Source organism: Mastigoproctus giganteus, chromosome 9 (assembly GCF_048544385.1).
Source record: "Mastigoproctus giganteus isolate SK-2022 chromosome 9, ASM4854438v1, whole genome shotgun sequence".
Taxonomy (NCBI): domain Eukaryota; kingdom Metazoa; phylum Arthropoda; class Arachnida; order Uropygi; family Thelyphonidae; genus Mastigoproctus; species Mastigoproctus giganteus.
This window is the reverse complement of record NC_143583.1, coordinates 123,007,478-123,029,978: the sequence shown is the minus strand read 5'-3', so window position 1 is coordinate 123,029,978 and position 22,501 is coordinate 123,007,478. Positions and strand designations below refer to the sequence as shown.

At 36.9% G+C, this 22,501-nt stretch overlaps 1 protein-coding gene across 4 annotated transcripts in view; it reads right to left on the bottom strand.

Moving 5' to 3' along the window:
* SWIP (strumpellin and WASH-interacting protein) overlaps nt 1-22,501 on the bottom strand; it is a 496,362-nt gene that overhangs the window by 453,358 nt on the left and 20,503 nt on the right. For all 4 annotated transcript variants that reach the window (XM_090381778.1, XM_090381779.1, XM_090381782.1 and 1 more), the window contains exon 2: nt 19,744-19,909. In XM_090381778.1, the coding sequence (XP_090237904.1) occupies nt 19,744-19,909 (166 nt within the window). The remainder of the gene's footprint in view (nt 1-19,743; nt 19,910-22,501) is intronic.

The window sequence follows — 22,501 nt, the reverse complement described above, 5'->3', positions numbered from 1 at the left end:
GATCCTCCTTTGTGAATTGGGGTCACATTTGCACATCTCCAGTCCATGGGTACCTCCCCTGAGTCCAAGGAAGCTCTCATAATTATGGCTAAGGGTTTGCTTACTTCCTTTGCTGCTTCCTTTAATATAACTGGATAGATCCCATCCACCCCAGGTGCCTTTCTTGTGTTTATCTTCAACAATTTCTCCTCCACTTTGCTCTCAGTTATTACAAGATTCTCTAGCTTACTGCTAGAGTTGAATACACCTCTGGCATTCCCCTCGCTGAATAACTCCTCATGTGTGAATGTCGATGCAAAATATTCATTTAGTTTTTTAGCTACCTGAGCAGGATCATCAACAGTTGACCCATCGATATCAAGTGGACCAATCTGATTCATCCCCTTCCTTCTAGAGTTTACATAAGTAAAGAACTCTTTGCTGTTTTTCTTCGCATCCCTTACCAAGGATCTCTCGTAATCTGCCTTCGCCTGCCTAACCTCCTTTGTAACTTGGTTACAGATCAACTTGTATCTATCATAGGCGTCTGTGTCACGTGTTAATTTGTATGTATCCCATGCATTTTTATTCTCTGCCATATGCCTCATTAGTTCATCTGACATCCATTTAGGCCTAAACCTTGAACAATATTTCTTAGTTGGTATGTAAAGCCTAGTAGCTTCCAAGATAAGTTCTTTGAATGCTTCCCATTTTGAATTTGCTGTTGGCAATATCATCAGTTGATCCCACTGTATAGAATTTAAATACTGTCTCAGTCCATTGTAGTCGCCTTTACGAAAGCAATACCCCTTCCCTTTACCCCTAATGGTAGTTACCTCTTTGAGTAACTCCCACTTCAGAACACTGTGATCACTGCCACCTAGTGGTTCATTTATCTGCAGATTCTTAATGCATGAAGAATCACTACTGATAATCAAATCAAGAGTATTACTCCCTCTAGTTGCCTCCCGAACATGCTGATGTAGAAAACAATCATCCAATAAATCCACAAAAGCCTTGCTACTGTGTGAGTGACCAGCCCCCAAATTCCAGTCAATATCTGGGAAATTAAAATCCCCCATTATAAGACTCTCTGATTTACTGGCCCACTCTATTTCTCCGAACAGTTTCTTATTATACTCATCAGAGTCATTAGGCCTATAGCACACTCCTACTCTCAATTTTGATCTCCCAATGCTTATGTCACACCAAACTGACTCGACACTGCACTGTCCATCAATGTCGACTGGCTTCACTTCCTTGGATTTTGTGTTTTTTAACTAATAGCATAACCCCTCCTCCCTTCCTATCCTGTCTATCCTTTCTGTAGACATTGTACTCCCCAAATTCCAGTTCTGCATTCCTTATATCTGTGTGACACCACGTCTCTGAAATCCCCACAATATCTGCCTTTGATGTTTTGAGCAATACCTCAAATTCATCAAATTTATTTACTAAACTCCTAGCATTGGTGTACACACAAGTATACATGCACCTGTTCTTTTTCTTAGCTACCCTAACACAACCCATGTGTTTACTTGTACCCCAATGATTCCCAGCAGTCTCTGAAATATCCTGCATCCTATTTTCCAGGCTGCTGCTCATTCCAATAGAAGCAGTGCAAGAATCACTTTCACCTCTGCCAGTGGCTACTGTTAATCTATTAGTCCTTGTATCCCCCCAATCTAGCAGTTTTCCGACCCACCTAACACTGCCTCGATAGCATCAGCAAACATTCTTGCACCCTTTCTATTTAAGTGTATCCCATCCCTGTAGAAGAAGTCTCTCCTGTTAACAAGTACAGACCAGGCTGAAAAAAATTCTACCCCTTGAGCCCTGCACAATCTTTCCAGGGCCAAATTGATCGACAGGGCTCTCATCATATACTCCCTCCTATCGTGTCTGGGCAGAGTTGCAGACACTTTCAAATTCAAAACATGATGAGTTATTCAAGGAGAGGAATGCCAGAAGTTTATCAAACTCTAACAGGGAGCTAAGTTATTTTCTAATAACTGAGAGCAAAGTGAAGGAGAAATTGTTGAAGTTAAACATAAGGAAGGCACCCAGGTGCGGACAGAATCTATCCAGTTATATTAAAGGAGACAGCAAAGGAAGTAAGTAAACCCTTAGCCATAATTATGAGAGCTTCATTGGACTCAGGGGAGGTCCCTGTGGACTGGAGGTGTGCAAATGTATCACCAATTCACAAAGGGAGTTCAAAAGGTAATGCAAGTAACTATAGACCAGAGAAAATAATGGAGTCACTGGTTAAAGAAGCATTGCAGGATCATCTAGACAAGACTGCAGGAATAGTTAAGACACAGCATGGGTTTGTTAAAGGGAGGTCTTGTCTGACCAATTTCATTAGATACTATGATGTGGTCACAAATGAACTGAACGCAAAAAATAATTTTGATATCACATACAATCAGTTCTGCTATAACACGGTACATGTGTTCCTAAAAATCTCCGTGTTATGGCATTTCAAGCATTAAAAATAACAGTGCTTATGGGAAAAATAGGGATAGGGGCAGAGCACTCAAAAAAAATGTTCAATGGGGTAAGTAAAAGACTAAAAAAAGTTAGAAATCCAATAAAATTGCTAACACTGGTTTAAACATCTTAAATTCCTAATAAATAAATAAATATTACAGTAAATAAATAAAACTACAGTAGCACCATAATATATACATAGTGATTAATATTTCTGTTCACTGGCTTTCTTTTTGGATTGTAAAATTTAAAACAGTAAAAAAGACAGTCAATCAATAGCGATGAACAAAGCACGCACAAGTGAGATACTCATTAACTCATTTGTGCAATTTGTGCATATAAAACTTGCACATATAAAATAAGAAAATTATTTCTGTTCAAACTGAAAAATGTGAGCTCCTGAAAACATGAGTCGGCCTACAATATCTTGTGAATACAGTGAATGACAACAGTGTGTCTCCAACCAATACAACTGCAGTAAATGGGAAATATAGCTCTCACACATTTTTTAAGCTTCGTAAACTTTTTTTTTTTTTTTTTTGGCATGAATTATAAGAGCAGTGCAGCACTAGAAGTAAATTGCTACTGTTGATAAAAGAATGATTAAGCAGGAGCGGAGATAGAATGGTCATATATGGCCATTATTCTGCATGACTAAAGTAGAGAAGAAAAAAAATTAAATTCTCTACCAGGTACATAATGTATCTTGCCACTAGCATATTTAATGTTTTCGCACTTCTCCAGTGCTACATCACTATTTTTATTCAAATAAAAAGTACTTAGATATGGCTGCCCATCTTGAAAATATATATTTTATAACTGATTTGGCATTGATGATTGATATTTTAAACGAAATTTCTCTTCTTTCAAATTCACTGCAAGCAAGAAATATAGACATAATAAAGGCTGAAAAACTTGTGATAAGATCTACTAAAGCATTTCAAATGCTTGGAAAGGAAAAGGGTCCATACGAAAAAAACAGTTGATGAATTAATTACTTCAGAAACCTTCAAAAATATAAAATTTGTAGAAAATCATCGATTTGTCGGGCTTCCTCAGGAAAGACTTTTAGAAAACATCGTAACGAATTTTAAAAAAAGACTAATGGATTGTGAACATTTAAAAGCAAGTTGTAGCCAATTTCAAGATAGGAATAAATTACAATTTCTCAATGTTTTGGAGCCAGATTACTGGAATATTGAAGAAGTACTAGTTCCATGGAAAGCAGCTGAAGAACAACTGCTCGTATTTAAAGACATTTTTAATTACCAAATTGATATTAATGATTATTGAGATTTCGTGGAAAACGTTTTAAAAAATTCCCAGAATTATGCAATTCTTGAAAGTGTTCAAAGAGCTAAAAATATTGTCAGAACAATTGCTGTAAGTTCAGCAGAAGCGGAAAGGGGTTTTTCAAAGATGAACATAATATGTTCAGAGAAGAGAAGTCACCTAACTGTTTCTAATATATCAAACACAATGACTATTAGTCTAATCGGCCTACCTCTAAAGGAATGGGATCCTACGCCCACAGTGAAAAGATGGTTAAGGATAAATCACTCAGCTGATGATGCTCAGATAAAAGCGAAGAAAATTGCAACTGAGGATGCCAATCAAGAAGCAATATGGAAATATCTTAAATAACAGTTTTATTGTTTTTTGTCAGGTATTATTTATTATTTAATATTTTTTCATTAATATTTTAAAACTCTTTCTTATAACATAATCTAGTTTTGTGGACCTCTTTTATTGTTCTTATTTAAGTATTAACTGCATGAAATAATAAACTACCTTTTGGTATATAGTTTTTTATACTTAGAACGGTCATTAGGGCAGTGAACCAGTTTTTAAATTATTTGAATCCCACCACTGGTTACAGGTGATGAAAAGTATTGAAGCCTACAACAAGTACAAGTTGATCTGTAATAGTCCACAAATAAGGTTAAGGAGGTTGAGGTAAAGCACTGCCTAAGGGAGTAAAGAATAAGGACAAGGAATTTTTCATGCATGTGAATAACATGAAGAAGAAAGTTAATCAGATCAGACCTTTGTGCACTGTGTGGGAAATTCTTAGATAACCCAGCTGACATTGCAGATGAATTGAATAGGTACTTTGCATCGGTCTTTACTGACAAAAGACTCTTTGTGCTGAGAAGAGGCTGTGTGAGTGAGGCTGAGCCATATGAAATTAGTGATTTCATAATTATAGATGATTTTATTAGAAAACCTTTTGAGCATAAAGGCAAGTAATGCTCCTATAGTTGATGACATATACCCAGTTGTTTTGAGGAAGACCCGCCAGGGAGTATATTGAATCTCTGAAGTTAATCATGAGACCATCTTTGGACTCGAGAAAGGTTCCTTTGCACTGGAAAAGCGTTAACGTATCGCCAATACATAAAGGTGGTTCTAAGAGTGAAGTTGGTAACTAAAAACCGGTTGGTCTGACTTCAGTGGTAGGAAAAATCTTAAAGGCAATGATTAAGAGTGCAATCCAAGAACATTTAGATAGATATGGAATTCTGAAGGACACACAGCCCAGTTTTATTAAGGGAAAATCATGTTTAAATAACTTAGTAGGCTATTTTGACACAGTTACTCAAGAGCTGGATGTAGAAAACAATTTCGAAATAGTTCATTTGGATTTTATCAAGGCATTTGACGTGGTCCCTCGCGAGAGGCTACTGTATAAGCTTTAACAGGTTGGGATTACTGGTAAGAACTTAAGATGGATTACTCAATATTGCTCAGGGCAGAAGGTCGTGATTAATAGACATTCTTCAGATTGGTGTGATGTCAGGAGTGGGCTCCCCTCACGGATTGGTTCTTGGACCAGTGTTGTTTCTCATTTTCATAAATGACATTGATGAAGAGATAAAAGGCGTGATGTCAAAATCTGCAGATGACATAAAGATTGGCAGAGTCGTTAATTAGCAGTGCCAAACAGTGCTCCTTCGGGATGACTTGAACAGACTTTAAAGATGGTCAGAGAAGTCACAGCTATGTTTTAATGCTGCTAAATGCAATGCTGCTAAATGCACTTGGGGAATGGAAATCCACAATAAATTATACACTTGGTGGAGTTTAATTAAAAACAGTGGTGGAGGAAAGGGATCTGGGAGTTACAATATGAGCAGATATGAAGTTTTCTGAACAGTGTAAACAGCCTGTAGAAATAGGGAGGTCATAATCCCGCTGTATAAGGAAATTGTAAGATCACATTTGGAATACTGTATTCAAGTATAGAGACCTCATCTGAAAAAAAAAAGGCATTGAAAGGATCCAAAGATAGGCAACTCGAATGGTGAAATCAGCAAAAGGTCAACTATACAAGGAAAGACTCTGATCATAAATTTGAATTTACATCTACAGAATTTGAATCTACAGAGCTTGGCAACCAGGCACCTCAGAGGTGACTTGATTGAGGTTTATAAGGCTCTGAGAGAGAGAGATTAGTAAAATTAATGTAGGTGGAATTTTCACTGTTATAAAGAATTCCAGAACTAGGAGCCATAAATTCAAATTACAGTGGTTCAGGTTTAGATTAGATTTTAGGAACTTTTATTTTAGCCAGCGAGTCATTGATTGCTGGAACAAGTTGCTTTCGCAGGTAGCTGAGGCTGGCAGTTTGAATAAATTCAAAGTTCAACTTGAGGAGGGAAGCATATAATTTGTATTTTCTTATCTACTCATTTTTTTTTCTAGAATAGCAAAAGTCTATGGCTTCTTTGCACTATATGGTGCATACTATTACAATTACTATTTTTAAATTGTAGTTTTTTTTGGTTTGGTTTTTTTTTTTTTTTTTTGGAGCATTAGCAACTAAGGCCATATTTCTCCGGGAATATGCAGTGGTCATTCCCTGACCTTCCTGCATCCTCCGTATTTGGTGGTGACGGGCTCGAACCCCAGTCTAATCAAGAAGCGTGTGCTACGCACTGCTGCTCCTTCCCACCTGGCTACGGAGGCGCCTTAAATTGTAGTAAATCTGATGCAAATGCTAGTGTGACCAATTTATCTCAATGGTGTGCAATCAAAAAGTTGTCTATTTCATCACCAAGACTACAATGATGATGCTAAAGGGATCACTCAATCTTCCCAGCTTCAGTGGTTAAACTTTCAAATAAGCCATTGTCTTTGATGGCCTTTCATAAATTTCTTGGTATGATCATGGACTCCAAACTTAATTTTATTAAATATTTGGTATATCTTCATTACACATCCATACTGATCTGCATTTCCAAACAACCTTGGCATTTGAATATATTGTCCCCATTTGTACCTATGGTTCTGACACCTGGTTTTGGAATGTCAATAAAGTCAGTGTGCAGAATAAGCTATCTTTCTTCAGTGGTCATGCTTATGGCAATGTGTTGGGGTTACAGTTCTGTTGCAGCAGTGAATCAAGGGCAAACAGTTGTTTGCCCTTGTTTCACTGCTTATTTTCCTGGTAAGTTTTTATATAAGACGTCTACTGAATTTTTGGGTTTTACAGTTAACACTGCCACTAATCCTAAGTTTGAAAAGTCACGCTGCTGGGATTTTTTGATTTAGAGGTGTCAAGAATAACTCCAGGGGCTCACATCTGGTGAGTATAGGCTTGGTACACCCAGGGTCCTGAGCTGGATATCATCATTCTTCTCTTCCTTGGTGATTCCCTTCTACTTCCTTTTCTTTCTTTCTTTCTTTCTTTCTCTCTCTCTCTCTCTCTCTCTCTCTCTCTCTCTCTCTCTCTCTCTCTCTCTCTCTCTCTCTCTCAGGGTAACTCAGAAATTTTTTTTTGGCTGGTGCAGCAAAAGCCTCAGGCTTCCTTGCACCATGATGGCTAATGATAATAATAACTTCCCTAAGGGACAGGTAACTTACAAATTTATTCCAAATGTTCTGCATCTGTGGAAAATAATTCTCATTGATTTACTCCAAACTTGTATACATCATTTCTCATTTCTGAGCATGGATAACTAAATGCTGAATTCCATCTTACAGCTTCACTTCTCTGTATTTGTGGCAATACTGAAAACTTGGAACATGTCCTTTTCCACTGTCACCTGTATGCAGATTTAAGGCTGCCTATGACAAACCTTTTTCCTTCACTTGTTCGTAGTCTGAAAGCTTGTTTGTTTGTTTGTTTGTTATTTGGAGCATTAGCAACTAAGGCCATATTGCTGCGGAGATAGGCAGTGGTCATTCCCTGACCTTTCCGCATCCTCCGTATTTGGTAGTCACGGGCTCGAACCCCGGTCTAATCAAGAAGCGTGTGCTATGCACTGCTGCTCCTGCCCACCTGGCTATGGAGGCGCCTGTCTGAAAGCAACTCTGCTAAACTCCAAGAACTTTATACTTCTTCAGGACTTTGCTACCAAGGTATTTCTTCACTGAAAACAACTGCTTGCATCCAAACAACCACCTACTGGTGCCACTTTTGATGTTTTGATCTAGCTACAACTGGATTCCTTCTCATGGATTAGTCTACACAGGGAACTTCACCATCCCTAGTCCACAGATGATGATGATGTTGACACTGACATTTTCCACCAAACTATTCTCTTTTATCCCCTTTCCCTCAACCTACATGTGTTTTTGTAAGGGGTGGCTCCTAGAACATCAGTTCAACTTCACTTCATATATGTCTGTGAAGCACGGTACCACTGTAAAAGGGCAAGAAATGTGTTGGTGTAGGTTTGTCTGTATTATGTGTGTGTTCTGTTGTTCTGTACTGGCCTCTTGTCTACCCAGAAGCATCAGTCACCTGGACAGATGATTCTGGGTGCTCGTCCACATCACAGGAAGGTGAGTCAATACGAATGGAGTTTGTACTGTCTCAAATCGCGACTCTGACCCACCTGATGATGTCAAAATGTGGGCCAGATTCCTCTGGGGACCCACTTCAGAGAAGAAAAAAAAATAAAAATAAATAAAAAAAAAAAAAACCTTCCTCAACCTACAACCCCCCCTTTGTTTCCCTCCTTCCTGGCCTTGTGCTAGAAGCAGGATTTTGCTGGTGGTGCCTGAGTTGGCACACTCCTGGGCATGGGATTGTCATCCATTGGTCTTGCACTCCACCAGTGGATTTCTTTTTTTTTTTTTTTGCTGGCCTCTTTATTTTATTTCATTTATTTTAATTTTTTTTTTTACAAGTGGGTCCAAGATAGCTGGTATCCACTATCTTGCACTTTACCAGTGTATAATGGAATTTTTTATAAATTTTTTGTTCATTATTTTATTATTTTTAATTAAATTATTTAAATTAATTTATTTATTAAGTTTGGCACCTCCATAGCCAGGTGGGCAGGAGCAGCAGTGCGTAGCACATGCTTCCCGATCAGACCAGGGTTCAAGCCCATGACCACCAAATACAGGAAGGGCATCCGGCAGTAAAAAAATTTCATGCCAAAACAGTAAAAACGCTGACCTCATATACATAATGTAAAAAGGCGAGGACAAAAAAAAAAAATAATAATAATAATTTATTAAGTTTTATTTTATCATTTTTTGAATGATCCCAAAGTCACTTTGGACGTTAAGTATGAGAAATCTGCATAGCAATTCATGCTTAGTTATGGCCCACCTCCTTGTAGTATAGACAGGCACAGGCTTTCCAGTTGATTGTCTTCCTGGTGGAAAAGTGGCCAGAAACAGCTAAACAGCACACATACTGAAAAAAAAATAACATTACACACATTTCTGGCCTTTTACAGAGATCTGTATTCATCACAGTGTACCAAGACAGAGTTGAACTAGTGTTCCAGAGCTACCCTACATAAGATACTATACATGACTCCATGAAGTGGTTCTCATGTACATGTGTTTTTGTAGTTACATGTCTTACATGTCATCTAGTTGTAGTTGTACAATGAAGTAGAATCTAGAAACAATACACATTAGAAAATTTGGTTTGTTTGCCATTTTATTTACCTAATTGTTATTTTATATTGTACTTTACATTGGCATCAATGACATTTAGAGTAGGAGATTTGCAGATTTACTTAACAAGTACAGGTCAATGTTGAAAAAGAAGTCGTGAGTTAGGGTTAAATTTGAAAGAGTCTGCAATTCTGCCCAGACACGATAGGAGGCAGTACATGATGAGAGCCTTGTCAATCAATTCGTTCCTGGAAGGATTGTGCAGGGCTCATGGGGTAGAATTTTTTTTTAAGCGTGGTCTATGCTTGTTAACAGGAGAGACTGCTTCTACAGGGATGGGATATACTTAAATAGAAAGGATGCAAAAATATTTGCTGATGCTATCGAGGCAGTGTTAGGTGGGTCGGAAAACTGCTAGCTTGGGGAGTGATTCACAGACTAAAAGGTTAAAGCAGCCGCAGGCAGAGGTGAAGGTGATTCTTGCACTACTTCTATTAGAATAAGCAGCGGCCTGGAGCGAGGGGTGCTGGGGGTTTCAGGGACTGATGGCAGTTATCATGAAACAAATAAATATATGGGATGTGTTAGGGTAACTAAGAATAAGAATAGGTGCATGTATATTTGCATGTATACCAATACTAGAAGGATAGTAAATAAATTTGATGAATTTGAAGTGTTGGTCAAGACATCAAAGGCAAATATTGTTGGGATATCAGAGACGTGGTGTCACACAGATATTAGGAATGCAGAATTGGAATTTGGGAAGTACAATGTGTACAGAAAGGATAGACAGGATAGGAAGGGAGGAGGGGTTATGCTGTTAATTAAGAAACACAAAATCTAACGAAGTGCATCCATTTGACATAGATGGGCTGTGCAACGTTGAGTCAGTTTGGTGTGACATAAGCACTGGGAAAGCAAAAAGGAGAGTAGGAGTGAGTTATAGGCCTAATGATTCAAATGAGTACAACAAACAATTGTACAGAGAAATAGAGTGGGCTAGTAAATCAGAATGTTTTATAATGGGGAATTTTAACTTCCCAGATATTGACTGGAACTTGCTGTTTGGTCACTCGCAGACTAGCAAGACTTTTGTGGATTTATTGGATGATTGTTTTCTGCAGCAGCATGTTCGAGAGGCAACCAGAGAGGATAATACTCTTGATCTGGTTATCAGCAGTGATCATTCATGTATTAAGAATTTGCAGATAGAAGAACCACTAGGTGCAGTGATCACAGTGTACTGATGTGGGATTTACTTAAAAATATAATTACCATCAGGGGTAAATGAAAGGGTTTTTGCTTCCGTAAAGGTGACCACAGTGGTCTCAGACAGTTTTTAAATTCTGTACAGTGGGATCAACTTATGATGTTACTAACAGCAAATTCTAAGTGGGAAGCATTCAAGGAATTAATTGTGGAAGCTTCTAGATCTTTCAACCTATTAAGAAATATTGTTCGAGGTTAAGGCATAAATGGTTGTCAAATGAGACTCGTGGCAGGGAAGAAAATGCATAGGATGCATATAAATTATCTGCGATTACAAAAGAGATTGGGCAAACAAAGGTAGATTACGAGAAATCTTTGAAAAAGGATGCTAAGAAAAACAGCAAGGATTTCTTTACTTATATAAACTCTAAAAGGAAGGGAATGAATCAGATTGGTCCACTTGTTATCAATGGTTCGACTGTTGATGATCCTGCTCAGATAGCAAACAAACTGAATGAGTATTTTGCATCTACATTCACATGAGGAGTTATTAAGGAAGGAAAATGCCAGAAGATTATCAAATTGTAGCAGGGTGCTTAATGATTTTGTAATAAATGAGAGCAAAGTGGAGGAGAAATTGTTGAAGTTACACATAAGAAAGACCCAGGGTGGATAGGATCTATCCAGTTATATTAAAGGAGGTGGCAAAGGAACTAAGCAAACCGTTACCCATAATTATGAAAGCATCCTTAGATTCAGGGGAGGTCCCCATGGATTGGAGATGTGCAAATGTATCCCCAATTCACAAAGGTGGATCAAAGGGTGACATAAGTAATTACAGACCAGTTAGTTTAACTTTTGTTCCGGGTAAAATAATGGAGTCACTGGTTAAAGATGCATTGCAGGATCATCTAGACAAGACTGCAGCAATAATTCAGACACAGCATGGGTTTGTTAAGGGAAAGTCTTGTCTGACAAATTTGATTGTATACTATGATGTGGTTACAAAGAAACTGGATGCAAAAAATAATTTTGATATCATATACTTGGATTTCAGGAAAGCTTTTGTCACTGTTGTGCATGGAAGACTAGTGTACAAATTGGAGCAGAATGGTATTAAATGCAAGTTGCTACAATGGATAAAAGGGTGGTAATCAATGGACACTGATCTTCGTGGACTAATGTTATTAGTGGAGTTCCACAAGGTTCGGTGTTGGGCCCACTGTTGTTTTGTATATTTATCAATGATATTGATGAAGGTATATCAGGCTTAGTGCCAAAATTCGCAGATGATACAAAGGTTGGCAGGGTTGTTAATGACGGTAATGACAGTGTGCCACTGCAACAGGATCTAGAAAATTTGGGCAGATGGGCTGAGAAGTGGCAACTGAAGTTTAACACTGGCAAATGCAAAGTACTGCATATGGGTAGAAGTACGTTCCCCCAGAGGAACGTACCAACTGTGTGGTACTACACTTAGGGTTGTTGTTTGTTTGTTTGGTTTTTAGGAGCATTAGCAACTAAATGTCATATTGCTCCGGGGATATGTGGTGGTCGTTCCCTGACCTTTCCATATTTGGTGGGCACGGGATCGAACACCGAGCTAATCAAGAAGCGTGTGCTACGCACTGCTGCTCCTGCCCACCTGGCTACGGAGGCGCCAACACACTTAGGGTGGTAGAAAATGAAAAAGACTTGGGAGTAATTGTCCGGTCCAATATGAAGTTTTCTGAGCAATGCAGACAGGCTGCAAGAGCAGGTCATGGGGTTTTGTCAATGATATACAGGAATTTTTCCTGTATATCAGCAGGAAAAAAAGAGTTGATTATCCCTTTGTATAAGGCAATGGTCAGGCCAAGCCTTGAGTACTGCATACAGGTCTGGAGACCTCATTTTAGGAAGGATGTAGATTTGCTTGAGCATGTACAGAGAAGGGCAACAAGATTGGTGAGGGGAATGAAGGGATCCTCTTACCAAAAGAGGCTTAAGTTCTGCAAACTGCAGCGGCTGGAGACTAGGCACCTGCAAGGTGATCTGACTAGAGTGTATAAGGCCTTGAATGGGTTGACCATGCTGAATTCTGATGGCATTCTTCCACTTGCTCAGATTACTAACCTAAGAGGGCATAAATTCAAATTGAGGAAAGACAGTTGTAGAATAGATGTGCTGAAATTTGCAGGATTACTAGCAGTCCCACCATCATAAAGATGCAAGCAGAGGAGGATTTGGCTGTCACAGACCATCCAGACTTCGACGAAATTAGGTCCACTTGACTTGAATGTCATCTGAATATCAGTTCCATCAGCATTTTAGACTCCCAGGTAACAATTACAGCTTGTCTGGCATATCTGAGAGAATGTGACAACCTCAAGGACCAAAAAAGGAAATTTGCCTTTAGGCAGTGGGTAGTTAATTGATGGAAGTTTGTTCCAGCAATTAACTACCCACTGCCTAAAGGCAAATTTCCTTTTTTTTTTTTTTTTGGCTGTTGCTACATAAGCTCATACACTTGCTTTCTTGTATCACATGCCTCTATTACTATTACTATTTCAAAATTTTCATTGTTTCTATATATAGAAACAATGAAAATTTTTTGTTTCTTGCTGAAAAGGTTAACCTACACAACCGAGGTCGTGTAGGTTAACCTTTTCAGAAATAAAAAAAAGAGATTGAATCTGCTGACCTGCATGACATCAACTCTATTAACTTTGTGTATCTTTTGTGTATACTTCAATTTACCATACATATTAGTTGATTCTTAAATTATTAAGAATCAACAAAAAGCAGCTATATACTTTCAGACTCAGTTTCTTATTCTGAAAGAAGCAATGAAAAGTAATGAAAAATTGTAGTATGGGCAATACTTCGGTCTTTTGATCAACTACTGCCTGCACTAAAATTTTAAGATGACAGAATCACAAACAAAAAATATCAGAGGGCAATTTTTTTTTTTTTTTTTTTTTTTTTCATTTTGGATGATGCTTTATAAGCTTACATTCTTGCATCATTTGCCACTGCTAACACTGATACTAATTTGAGATTGGGGTTCAGTTTTAGAAGAATCAACCACTGTGTCCTGAAAGCACCACAGAAATACTGTCAGGATTGAGAGCACAGAATTCCATTTTATTTCAGTCAATACCAAATATTTTAAAACTATTAAATTACATATTCAGGTAACATATATTATGTTATTTACTCTTATGTGGGATAGGCCTTACTGAATATGCACAAAAATATCTCAACTGACATGAAAGAAGTGCTGGATTCCTTTGCAAAGAAACATTCTTGGAAGATGGAATTTATTGTAAATATTGGAGGCAAAATACGGCACATTACAGTACAAAAGAGCCCTGCTTAGCAGTCTTAATTAAGGCCATAAAAACAGTGTTAAGTGAATCTGTGTTAAGAGTAATTTCTCTCCATAGAAAATAATGTAACTAATTTTAAATTAGTTACATTTAAATGGAGCAGAAACATTTAAACTTTTAAATATAAACTTTAAATATGTAAATGATGCAATAAAACATAAATACAGTCAGATCTGCTATAACGTGCATTTTTGAAACGCAAATTTGCTCCAACACGACTAATATATTAGGGAACAATGAGAGTATAACACAATTTTCGTGTTGGCTCATGTGCGATTTTGTCTGCGAGTAACACCAGGTGAATGCAAAACCCAACACCAAGCTGAACATAGCGACCTGCACAGCAATACATACAAGTTAAGCTGATGTACAAGTTGGTGCAATTGCATCATTTCTGTACGTAGCTAACTACTTAAGTATATCTCATATTGTGAATATCTTCACAACAAGTTGCCATAATATTGCACTACCTCGAATAAGTAATGCTTCGCCACAGGAGAAGACTATTGTTACTTATTCTCAGCGGATACTATCACCCGTAAGGCACTGTTTCGGAGCTTATTGACTTCTCATCGGTGGGTGGGCAGGTACCCTGGTGTTGCAATGATGACAACCCAGTTGCAAAGTATAACTCCACAATATGAGAGATGCCTGATGGTGTGGAGTAATTCAGATTACAGAATAGTTTAGGGTTAAACTATTCTGTAATACATGTTAAGCTTAAAAAATGTCAAATGTGTGAGAGCTATATTTCCCATTTGCTGTAGTTGTGTTGGTCAGAGATACACTGTTGTGATTCGCTGTATTCACAAGATAACAGGTGATGTTGTAGGCCGACTCAGGTTTTCAGAGCTTACCTTCTTCTGTTCAAAAATAAATTGTGTCAGGCGGGATAGCGTGATCAGAGGAGCACACTACCATAAAACAATTTGAAGTTCCCAGTTTAGTGGGATTTTCTGTTAGTGCAATCTAATTATAAATGGGTAGTAAACTCGATCTTATTTCATTTGCGATAATACCAATAGATGGAATTCTGTTGGTTTTACGTTATTATGGTGAAATGTTTCCCCTTCCATGAAATCTTCAGTCATATAAAAAAATAAATAAATTTTCAGAATCTTCTCTTCATTCCTGTTTTTTAAGCTTCGTAAACTTGTCACTCTGTATCTCACTTGTGCAATTTGTGTGTGCCATATTCGTTGTTATTGATTGCTTTTTTTTTTTTTTTTTTTGTTTTAAATTTTACAGTCCAAAAAAAAAAAAAAAAAAAAAAATGTTGATGAACAGAAATATCAATTAGTAAGTATATATTACGGTGCTGTATTTACTATAATATTTATTATAAATTTAAGGTGTTTAAACCTGTAAAGCAATTTTATTGGGTTTCTAACTTTTTTAGTGTTTTACTTAGTGTTTTACTCACTTGAGTGCTCTTCCACATCCCTAATTTTCCCATAAGCCCTGTTGTTTTTAATGCATGAAATACCATAACACGAAGTTTTTTAGGAACACGTGTACCGTGTTGTAGCAGAACTGACTGTACAGTATACGTTCAAGAAAATGCAAAATACTTACCTTAAAATTACAAAACCTTATATGTGTACTATATTCACATTATTTACAATAACAACTTGAGATTCTATTAATTTTCAGATAACTGAAAATCACAAAATCAGCTTTTTAGTGCCCAATTTAGTTTCCAATGATAAGTTTTTCCATAGCTTTTCCTATTCTTTGAATATTAACATATGCTGACTCACCTGTTCTCTCTCTGAGGCCATTTAAAAAAAAAAAGGGAGAGGTTAAAACTGCCTACAAGGTAAACTAAAATCAATCATGACATGAAATGCACATAAACAATACATAAACCAAGACTGACTAGAAACCAAAACTAAACTGGTAACAGCATTTCTGAGACATTGCTACTGAGCCATGTGCAACTAAAAGCGGGCACCTCCGTAGCCAGGTGGGCAGGAACAGCAATGCATAGCACAAGCTTCTTGATCAGACAGGGGTTCGAGCCCATGACCACCAAATACGGAGGATGCGGAAAGGTCAGGGAATGACCACTGCATATACCCAGAGCAATATGGCCTTAGTTGCTAATGCTCCTAAAAACAAAATAACAACAGCAACTAAAAGCAATTAAACAGAATCCCAGAACATGCACTCCCTTTTCCATAACACCACCAGATGAGAGGATGTATAAAACATATAAAGATGTATGATGCTGCTATGGTAGCTTTGATATATTTCTCCCCTTATAGCAGTGAATAATTGTAGCATCTTAAAGCCATGAACCCAAGAAACCTGTGCCAGTGCAAACAGTTACAGAAAATTAACACACAAGTAAATTATTTGTAGGCACAAAAAATAACTTTGGAAGCAAAAAACGACAGCTTTCAAAAATTCTCCTTGTCATAAATTATAAATGCTTTACAACATTTCATTACAATTTGGCAGGCAATTCAGCCATTTTATCATTAATTACAACACTGGTTAAAAGTCAATTTTTAATAGTGAAATCAAAGAACAGCCTTTGAAGGCATGCACTGTGAATTACAGTTGACTGGAAATCGCACTGAAGGGCATTAAAAGGAAAAGGTTTTTTTTTTTAATAGAGCCTCTCAGAAACCCAAAAATCTGCTAATAGGTACCTCCCTTCCAAGGCTATGAGGAGTGAATAGCACTATTCCAGGGAAACAGATGCAACTCTTGGGGAGAATATGAAGCACTGAACGGACTGCACTATAACAGAGAACAATTGTAACTAGGTAAATTGTTTATTTATTTTAAACCATTATTTCTTATTAATCTTTTATTTGCTGCCAATCAAAAAAAAACTGTGTACTTTTTTAAAACTTATTTTTCAAACAACTATATCTGTTTGTGTCGCCTCCCAATAATAATACTTTTACAAATTATGCTATTTACTCATGTTTTTATTCACACCAATCACATACCTCTAAACTAAAGATATCTGAGATTCTAAGATTCTACTTGTGTATGTTCTAATTAAAGAAATATTATTATTATTATTATTATTAGCCATATGGTGCAAGGAAGCCTGAGGCTTATGCTGCACTGGCCAAAAAAAAAAAAAAAATTTCCCTATTACCCTGAGAGAGAGAAAGAAGTAGAAAGGAATCGCCAAAAAAGAGAAGGATGATGATATCCAGCTCAGGACCCCGGGTGTGCCAAGCCCATACTCACCAGATGTAAGCCCCTGGGGGTTAATATGTACATTCTGGTGCACCAAAGGCCATGTAGGTGAAATAAACTGAATCATTTGTTATTATTCAATTAATTTTCATTCTTAAAAACCTAATAATTAAAACTGAAAGAGTTAAAAAAAAAAAACAAGAAAAAAATATGTATAACAGTACATAAAAAATCTCGACATTCATTTTCCCGTGTGACATCATCACATAGGATAACAAATACTGAGTGACATCGCCAATGTGTGTGTACGTCTGTGCCCCTCCCTAAATTCTGGATCTGCCCTTGTATAGTACTACAGTAAGTTCTAATGCTTTTCTGGAATTTTTGAATCTAACATTGTCAGCTGCTCATCTTATCTGTTTCCACAAGTCCAAACTTCATTAAGTATTGATTGGGCCTCTGGAAGCCACTTTTGGTGCAATTTAAACAGTATTTTGCAATTTCTTAAATTATTTTCTTCAAGATAATTTTTTTATATAAACTGTTGCCTTGTTAAACATTACTGTTTTTATGTAATGCATTTTTGTTAATCTTTACTTATTTAAATTCATAGCTGTTTTTCTAGTCAGTAGGTAGGTAAGTGGCAATTGTCCTTTTTTTAAAGGTGAGGAGGCCTTTTGTTCCGGGTTCCATGTTTTAAGAAATATAGTGTCCATCTGAAAAAACAGTAACTAAAAGTTTATTGAGAACTAATAAGTAGGATAAAACAGGTACAAAAATAATAAAATAAGCACAGAAAAATAATAAAATAAGCACAGAAAAATAATAAAATGAGCACAGAAAAATAATAAAATGAGCACAGAAGCTTTCGAGACTATGGGTCTCTTCCTCAACAATAAAATACATAAATACGTTACATATGGATTCTGTCAAGTGAATGTTCCTACCATTACATGCACCAACCTCGTGTGCTCTTTGTTTGTATGGCATGACCATGCCTGGCACATTCTTGATTCCATATGTAACGTATTTATGTATTCTATAGCTGAGGAAGAGATCCATAGTCTTGAAAGCTTCTGTGCTCATTTTATTATTTTTCTGTGCTTATTTTATTATTTTTGTACCTATTTTATCCTACTTATTAGTTCTCAATCTTGTTTTTCCAGATGGATAAACGAGATTGAGAATATATTTCTCTATCCGTCCTTTTTTTTTTTAAATATATGACAAATAATGTGCCAGTTACATGAATTTTCCTGAAGGATAAATGCCAGACAGCTGAGACTTTACTGTATGTAGATTGTTGTGTCTACGTACACGTGTGTGTGGGGGGGGGATCTATGGAATCAGAACTGGGCCTAAAACTTCCTCATGAAAACAAAACATACACTATAATTTGGAGTCAATTCAACTTTCCCTTCTTCAGTATTGTATAAAACACAATTTCATTTATATATGAATCTACTGGTCCAATTTTAATGAAATGGGAGGACTTGACAAAACTTCCTAAAAGATCCAAATACAAAATTTCATGAAAATCAATTATAATCATCAGATGGATAGATGGAAATGGTGAAGAAAACAGGCATCTTACATATATAAATGTGTAAGGTTCCTGTTTTCTTTGCCATTTTAGGCACATTCATAAGAACATGCCAAAAAGTGACAAGAAAACACTGAAACGTAGTAGTAGTAGTAGAGGCATATGGTGCAAGAAAGCAAGCTTATATAGCATCAGTCAAAAAAAAAAAAACCCATTTCACACATCCATTCCCTCTAAATGTTTGTCCAGTTCCTCCTTGAATTAATTTAAGCTATCAACTTCCACAACAACAGATAGAAGTTTGTTCCAGCAATCATCTACCTACTGGTTAAAGGCAAATTTTTCCACACATCTATTCTATAACTGTCTTTCCTCAATTTGAATTTATGCCCCTCAGGTTTGTATCTGAGGAGAAGGAAGAATCCCATCAGAATTGAGCCTGCTGTGTCTGAATTATTACAGCAGCCTTGTCTAGATGATTCTGCAATACATCTTTAACCAGTGTCTCCATTATTTTCCCAGAAACAGAAGTTAAACTAACAGGTATGTAATTACTCATGTCACCCTTAGATCCCCTTTTTGAATTGGGGATACATTTTCACATCTCCAGTCCGTGGGGACTTCCCCTGAGTCCAAGGATGCTCTCATAATTATGGCTAAGGGTTTGTTTACTTCCTTCAGCAGCTGAAACAATGCTTCAAAGTCTAGAAATTCCACACTACTACACTGGCCGTAAAACTAAATAAACCCACAACTAAAGAGACATATATAAAAGAAGTCTCTGAAGGCAGATTTTAACTTGATACTCTGTATGCTGCACTCTGCTAACAGCTGATATATAATTGAAGGTTATGGTAGATTGTTTGATATGAATGGGACAACCTTGGTGTGAATGACTGAGCAGGGGATGAATTGAAGCATATGGGGAGAAAGGGAGAAAGGGGGGATTGATAAAAGGCCTATGAGAGTTGGTAATTTTAGGTCTCTCTCTTCCCCTAGTTAGATAGGCATTGTAAGGGAACTGATGGCACATTAGTGGATGATTATAAAACTTAATTCTGAATATTTTTATTGTTGTTTTCATTTTTAATTATTTTTCTTAATATTCATTCTAGAGCTTACCTCCCTCTCCATAAAAAATTAGAGAACTATAGTATTTAGTATGAGCTTCATGGCATAACTCATCAGTCTCACAGCACAGCATAGCCAAAACAGTCATCACTTTGTTCAACACTTTGTTATCTGTGGATATAAGTTTTAACATGCTTGTCCTCTCATATGGAAGGAACTGCAAGAAATACACATGAATATATATATTAAAAAATATTAAATATATATATTTAATAAGTTTGTGTGTATATATGCATGCATGTACAAGGTGGGCCACATGTCACTTTACTGAAAAAAGAAGTAATTTACCAAGAAAACATTGCTGAAAACAGTTTGAACAATTTATTTAAATGTCATAAATAATATTAACTGAATATAGTATTACTACTCAGTAAACTATATTTGATCCACCTCACACACACACACGTGTATATATATTAAAATTAAATAATGAAAAAAATTTTAAAAAAGGATAAAGAAAACAAAGTGGATAGTAATTGTCCTATGAATTGACCATATTGGCCATTTGATTAATATTATTCTCTATACATTAAAATAATTATCCTCCTAATGATATTTATTCAGCCAATGAGAGAAGAGAGATATGAATTACATGGTAATACATAACAAATACAAAAATACGTTGATTGGTTTTTGGGTTTTATTGGCGCATTAGCAACTAAGGCTATAATGCGCCACACACAAAAATAATACGTAACAGAGCTTGTTTTACTGTGGTAAAACAAACAAACTTCTGTTTAATTGTGGTCCCACGCTATGTTTATCTAACATGACCACGCAGTACTATTCTTGATTTCCATATGTAACATATTTATTTAAATAAACTAAATGCAACAAGGCATAATATTTTAAGAGTTTAAGATTCTATATCTATATAATATCAGTGTAGATACACCATAGACAACCCTTAAAGAAAAACTACGATCATAGTGTGAAAGGCACCCACCGATGACATAGTGTGAAAGGCACCCACCGATGAAAAGCCAACTAGCTTTGAAATGGTGTTGTCTGGGTGGTGGTTCCTACCAAAAATAAGCGACAATAGTCTTCTCTATTATGAGTTAGTTAGTTAGTTAGTTATTTGGTTTTTAAGAGCATTAGCAACTAAGACTATATTGCTCTGGGGATATGCGGTGGTCATTCCCTGACCTTTCCGCATCCTCTATTATAAAGTATTACTTATTCGAGGTAGTGCAATACATGGTAACTCATTGTGAAGGATGAGCACAATATGAGGTACAGATGAAATGATGCTGTTCACACTATGATCGTAGTTTTTCTTTAAGAGTTGTCTATGGTGTATCTACGCCGATATTACATAGATATAGTAACATATTTATGAATTCATAGCTAAGGAAGAGACACATACAGAGTCAAAGGTTTCTGTAAGTATTTTATAAAAAGAAGCAAGTTTAGCGAGCAGGAGGCAAAGCCTCCTACTATATATTAAAATTAAATAATGAAGAAATTTTAAAAAAGGATAATAAAGAAAAGAAAGCGGATAGTAGTTGTCCTATAAATTGACCATACTTGCCATTTGATTAATATTATTCTAAACTATACACTGGTAGAGCTCTTACTCTTGATTAAGTCCCTTACCTGCATTTGCTTGTTTAGTTCTTTATATTTATATTTATATTTCTAGTTTGGCTTTTAATTAGCATTACAGTTTGGCTTAATTGTCAGCCAAACTGTAATGCTAATTTAAAAAAACATTCTGCTAATTAAAAAAAAAAAAGTTCTGTTTATATTTTGGCATGACTACTGGAGTTTACAAGTATACAGTAGTCTTAAACTACCGTATATTTTTTATGTATCACACACATATATATATATATATATATATATATATATATACACATATACACAGGGTGATTCACTACCAGTGCGACAAACTTGCAGGAGGTGTAGGGGGCACAAAGACGAATCGGAATCACACAGCATTGCAGGGCCCGAAATGCCTTCGTCATGCGGTAGAGGACGTTGAACAGGAGGTCGTGTGAAGAGCGATGCCGCTGGAAGTCAGCATTTGCGAACCGGTTCCCAAGGCAGTAGGATGGACGAGTATTCAAACATTGAACTGGCCGACATGCACCTCGCGTATGGAGCTGCAGACTGTAACAGGCACGCCACTCTGCACTTGTACTAGGAACGTTTCCTGCACAGGCGTGCTCCTCATCATACGATTTTGAATCGAGAGCAAACAACGAGGATGCCAGACAATGAGGAGAATGTCCTACGTCTTGCAGAAGGCAATCCGAGTATGAGTACTCAAGCAATAGGCCAACGATTGGGTATTTCCCAATCACTGTATGGAGGATACTGTCAACAAACCAAATGAGTTCATACCATCTGCAACGCATCCAATCATTGGAGCCTGTGGATTATCCGCTCTGGAGGACTTTTGCTACTTGGTTTCTTCAATAGAAACGGTTCGCAAATCCTGACTTCCAGCGGGATCGCTGCTCACGCGACCTCCCGTTCAACATCCTCTACCGCAGGACGAAGGCATTTTGGACCCTGCAATGCTATGTGATTCCGATTCGTCTTTGTGCCCCCTACACCTCCTGCAAGTTTGTCGCACTGGTAGTGAATCACCCTGTATATATGTACAGGTGACCCCCGCTTAACGCTGATCATTCGTTCCCGAAAAACAGAGCGCTAAGTGAATCCGCGCTAAGCGAGCGCCGCTTTCCCATAAGGTAACATATGTATTTATGAGCTGCGGTCAGTGCCATAGGATATTTCC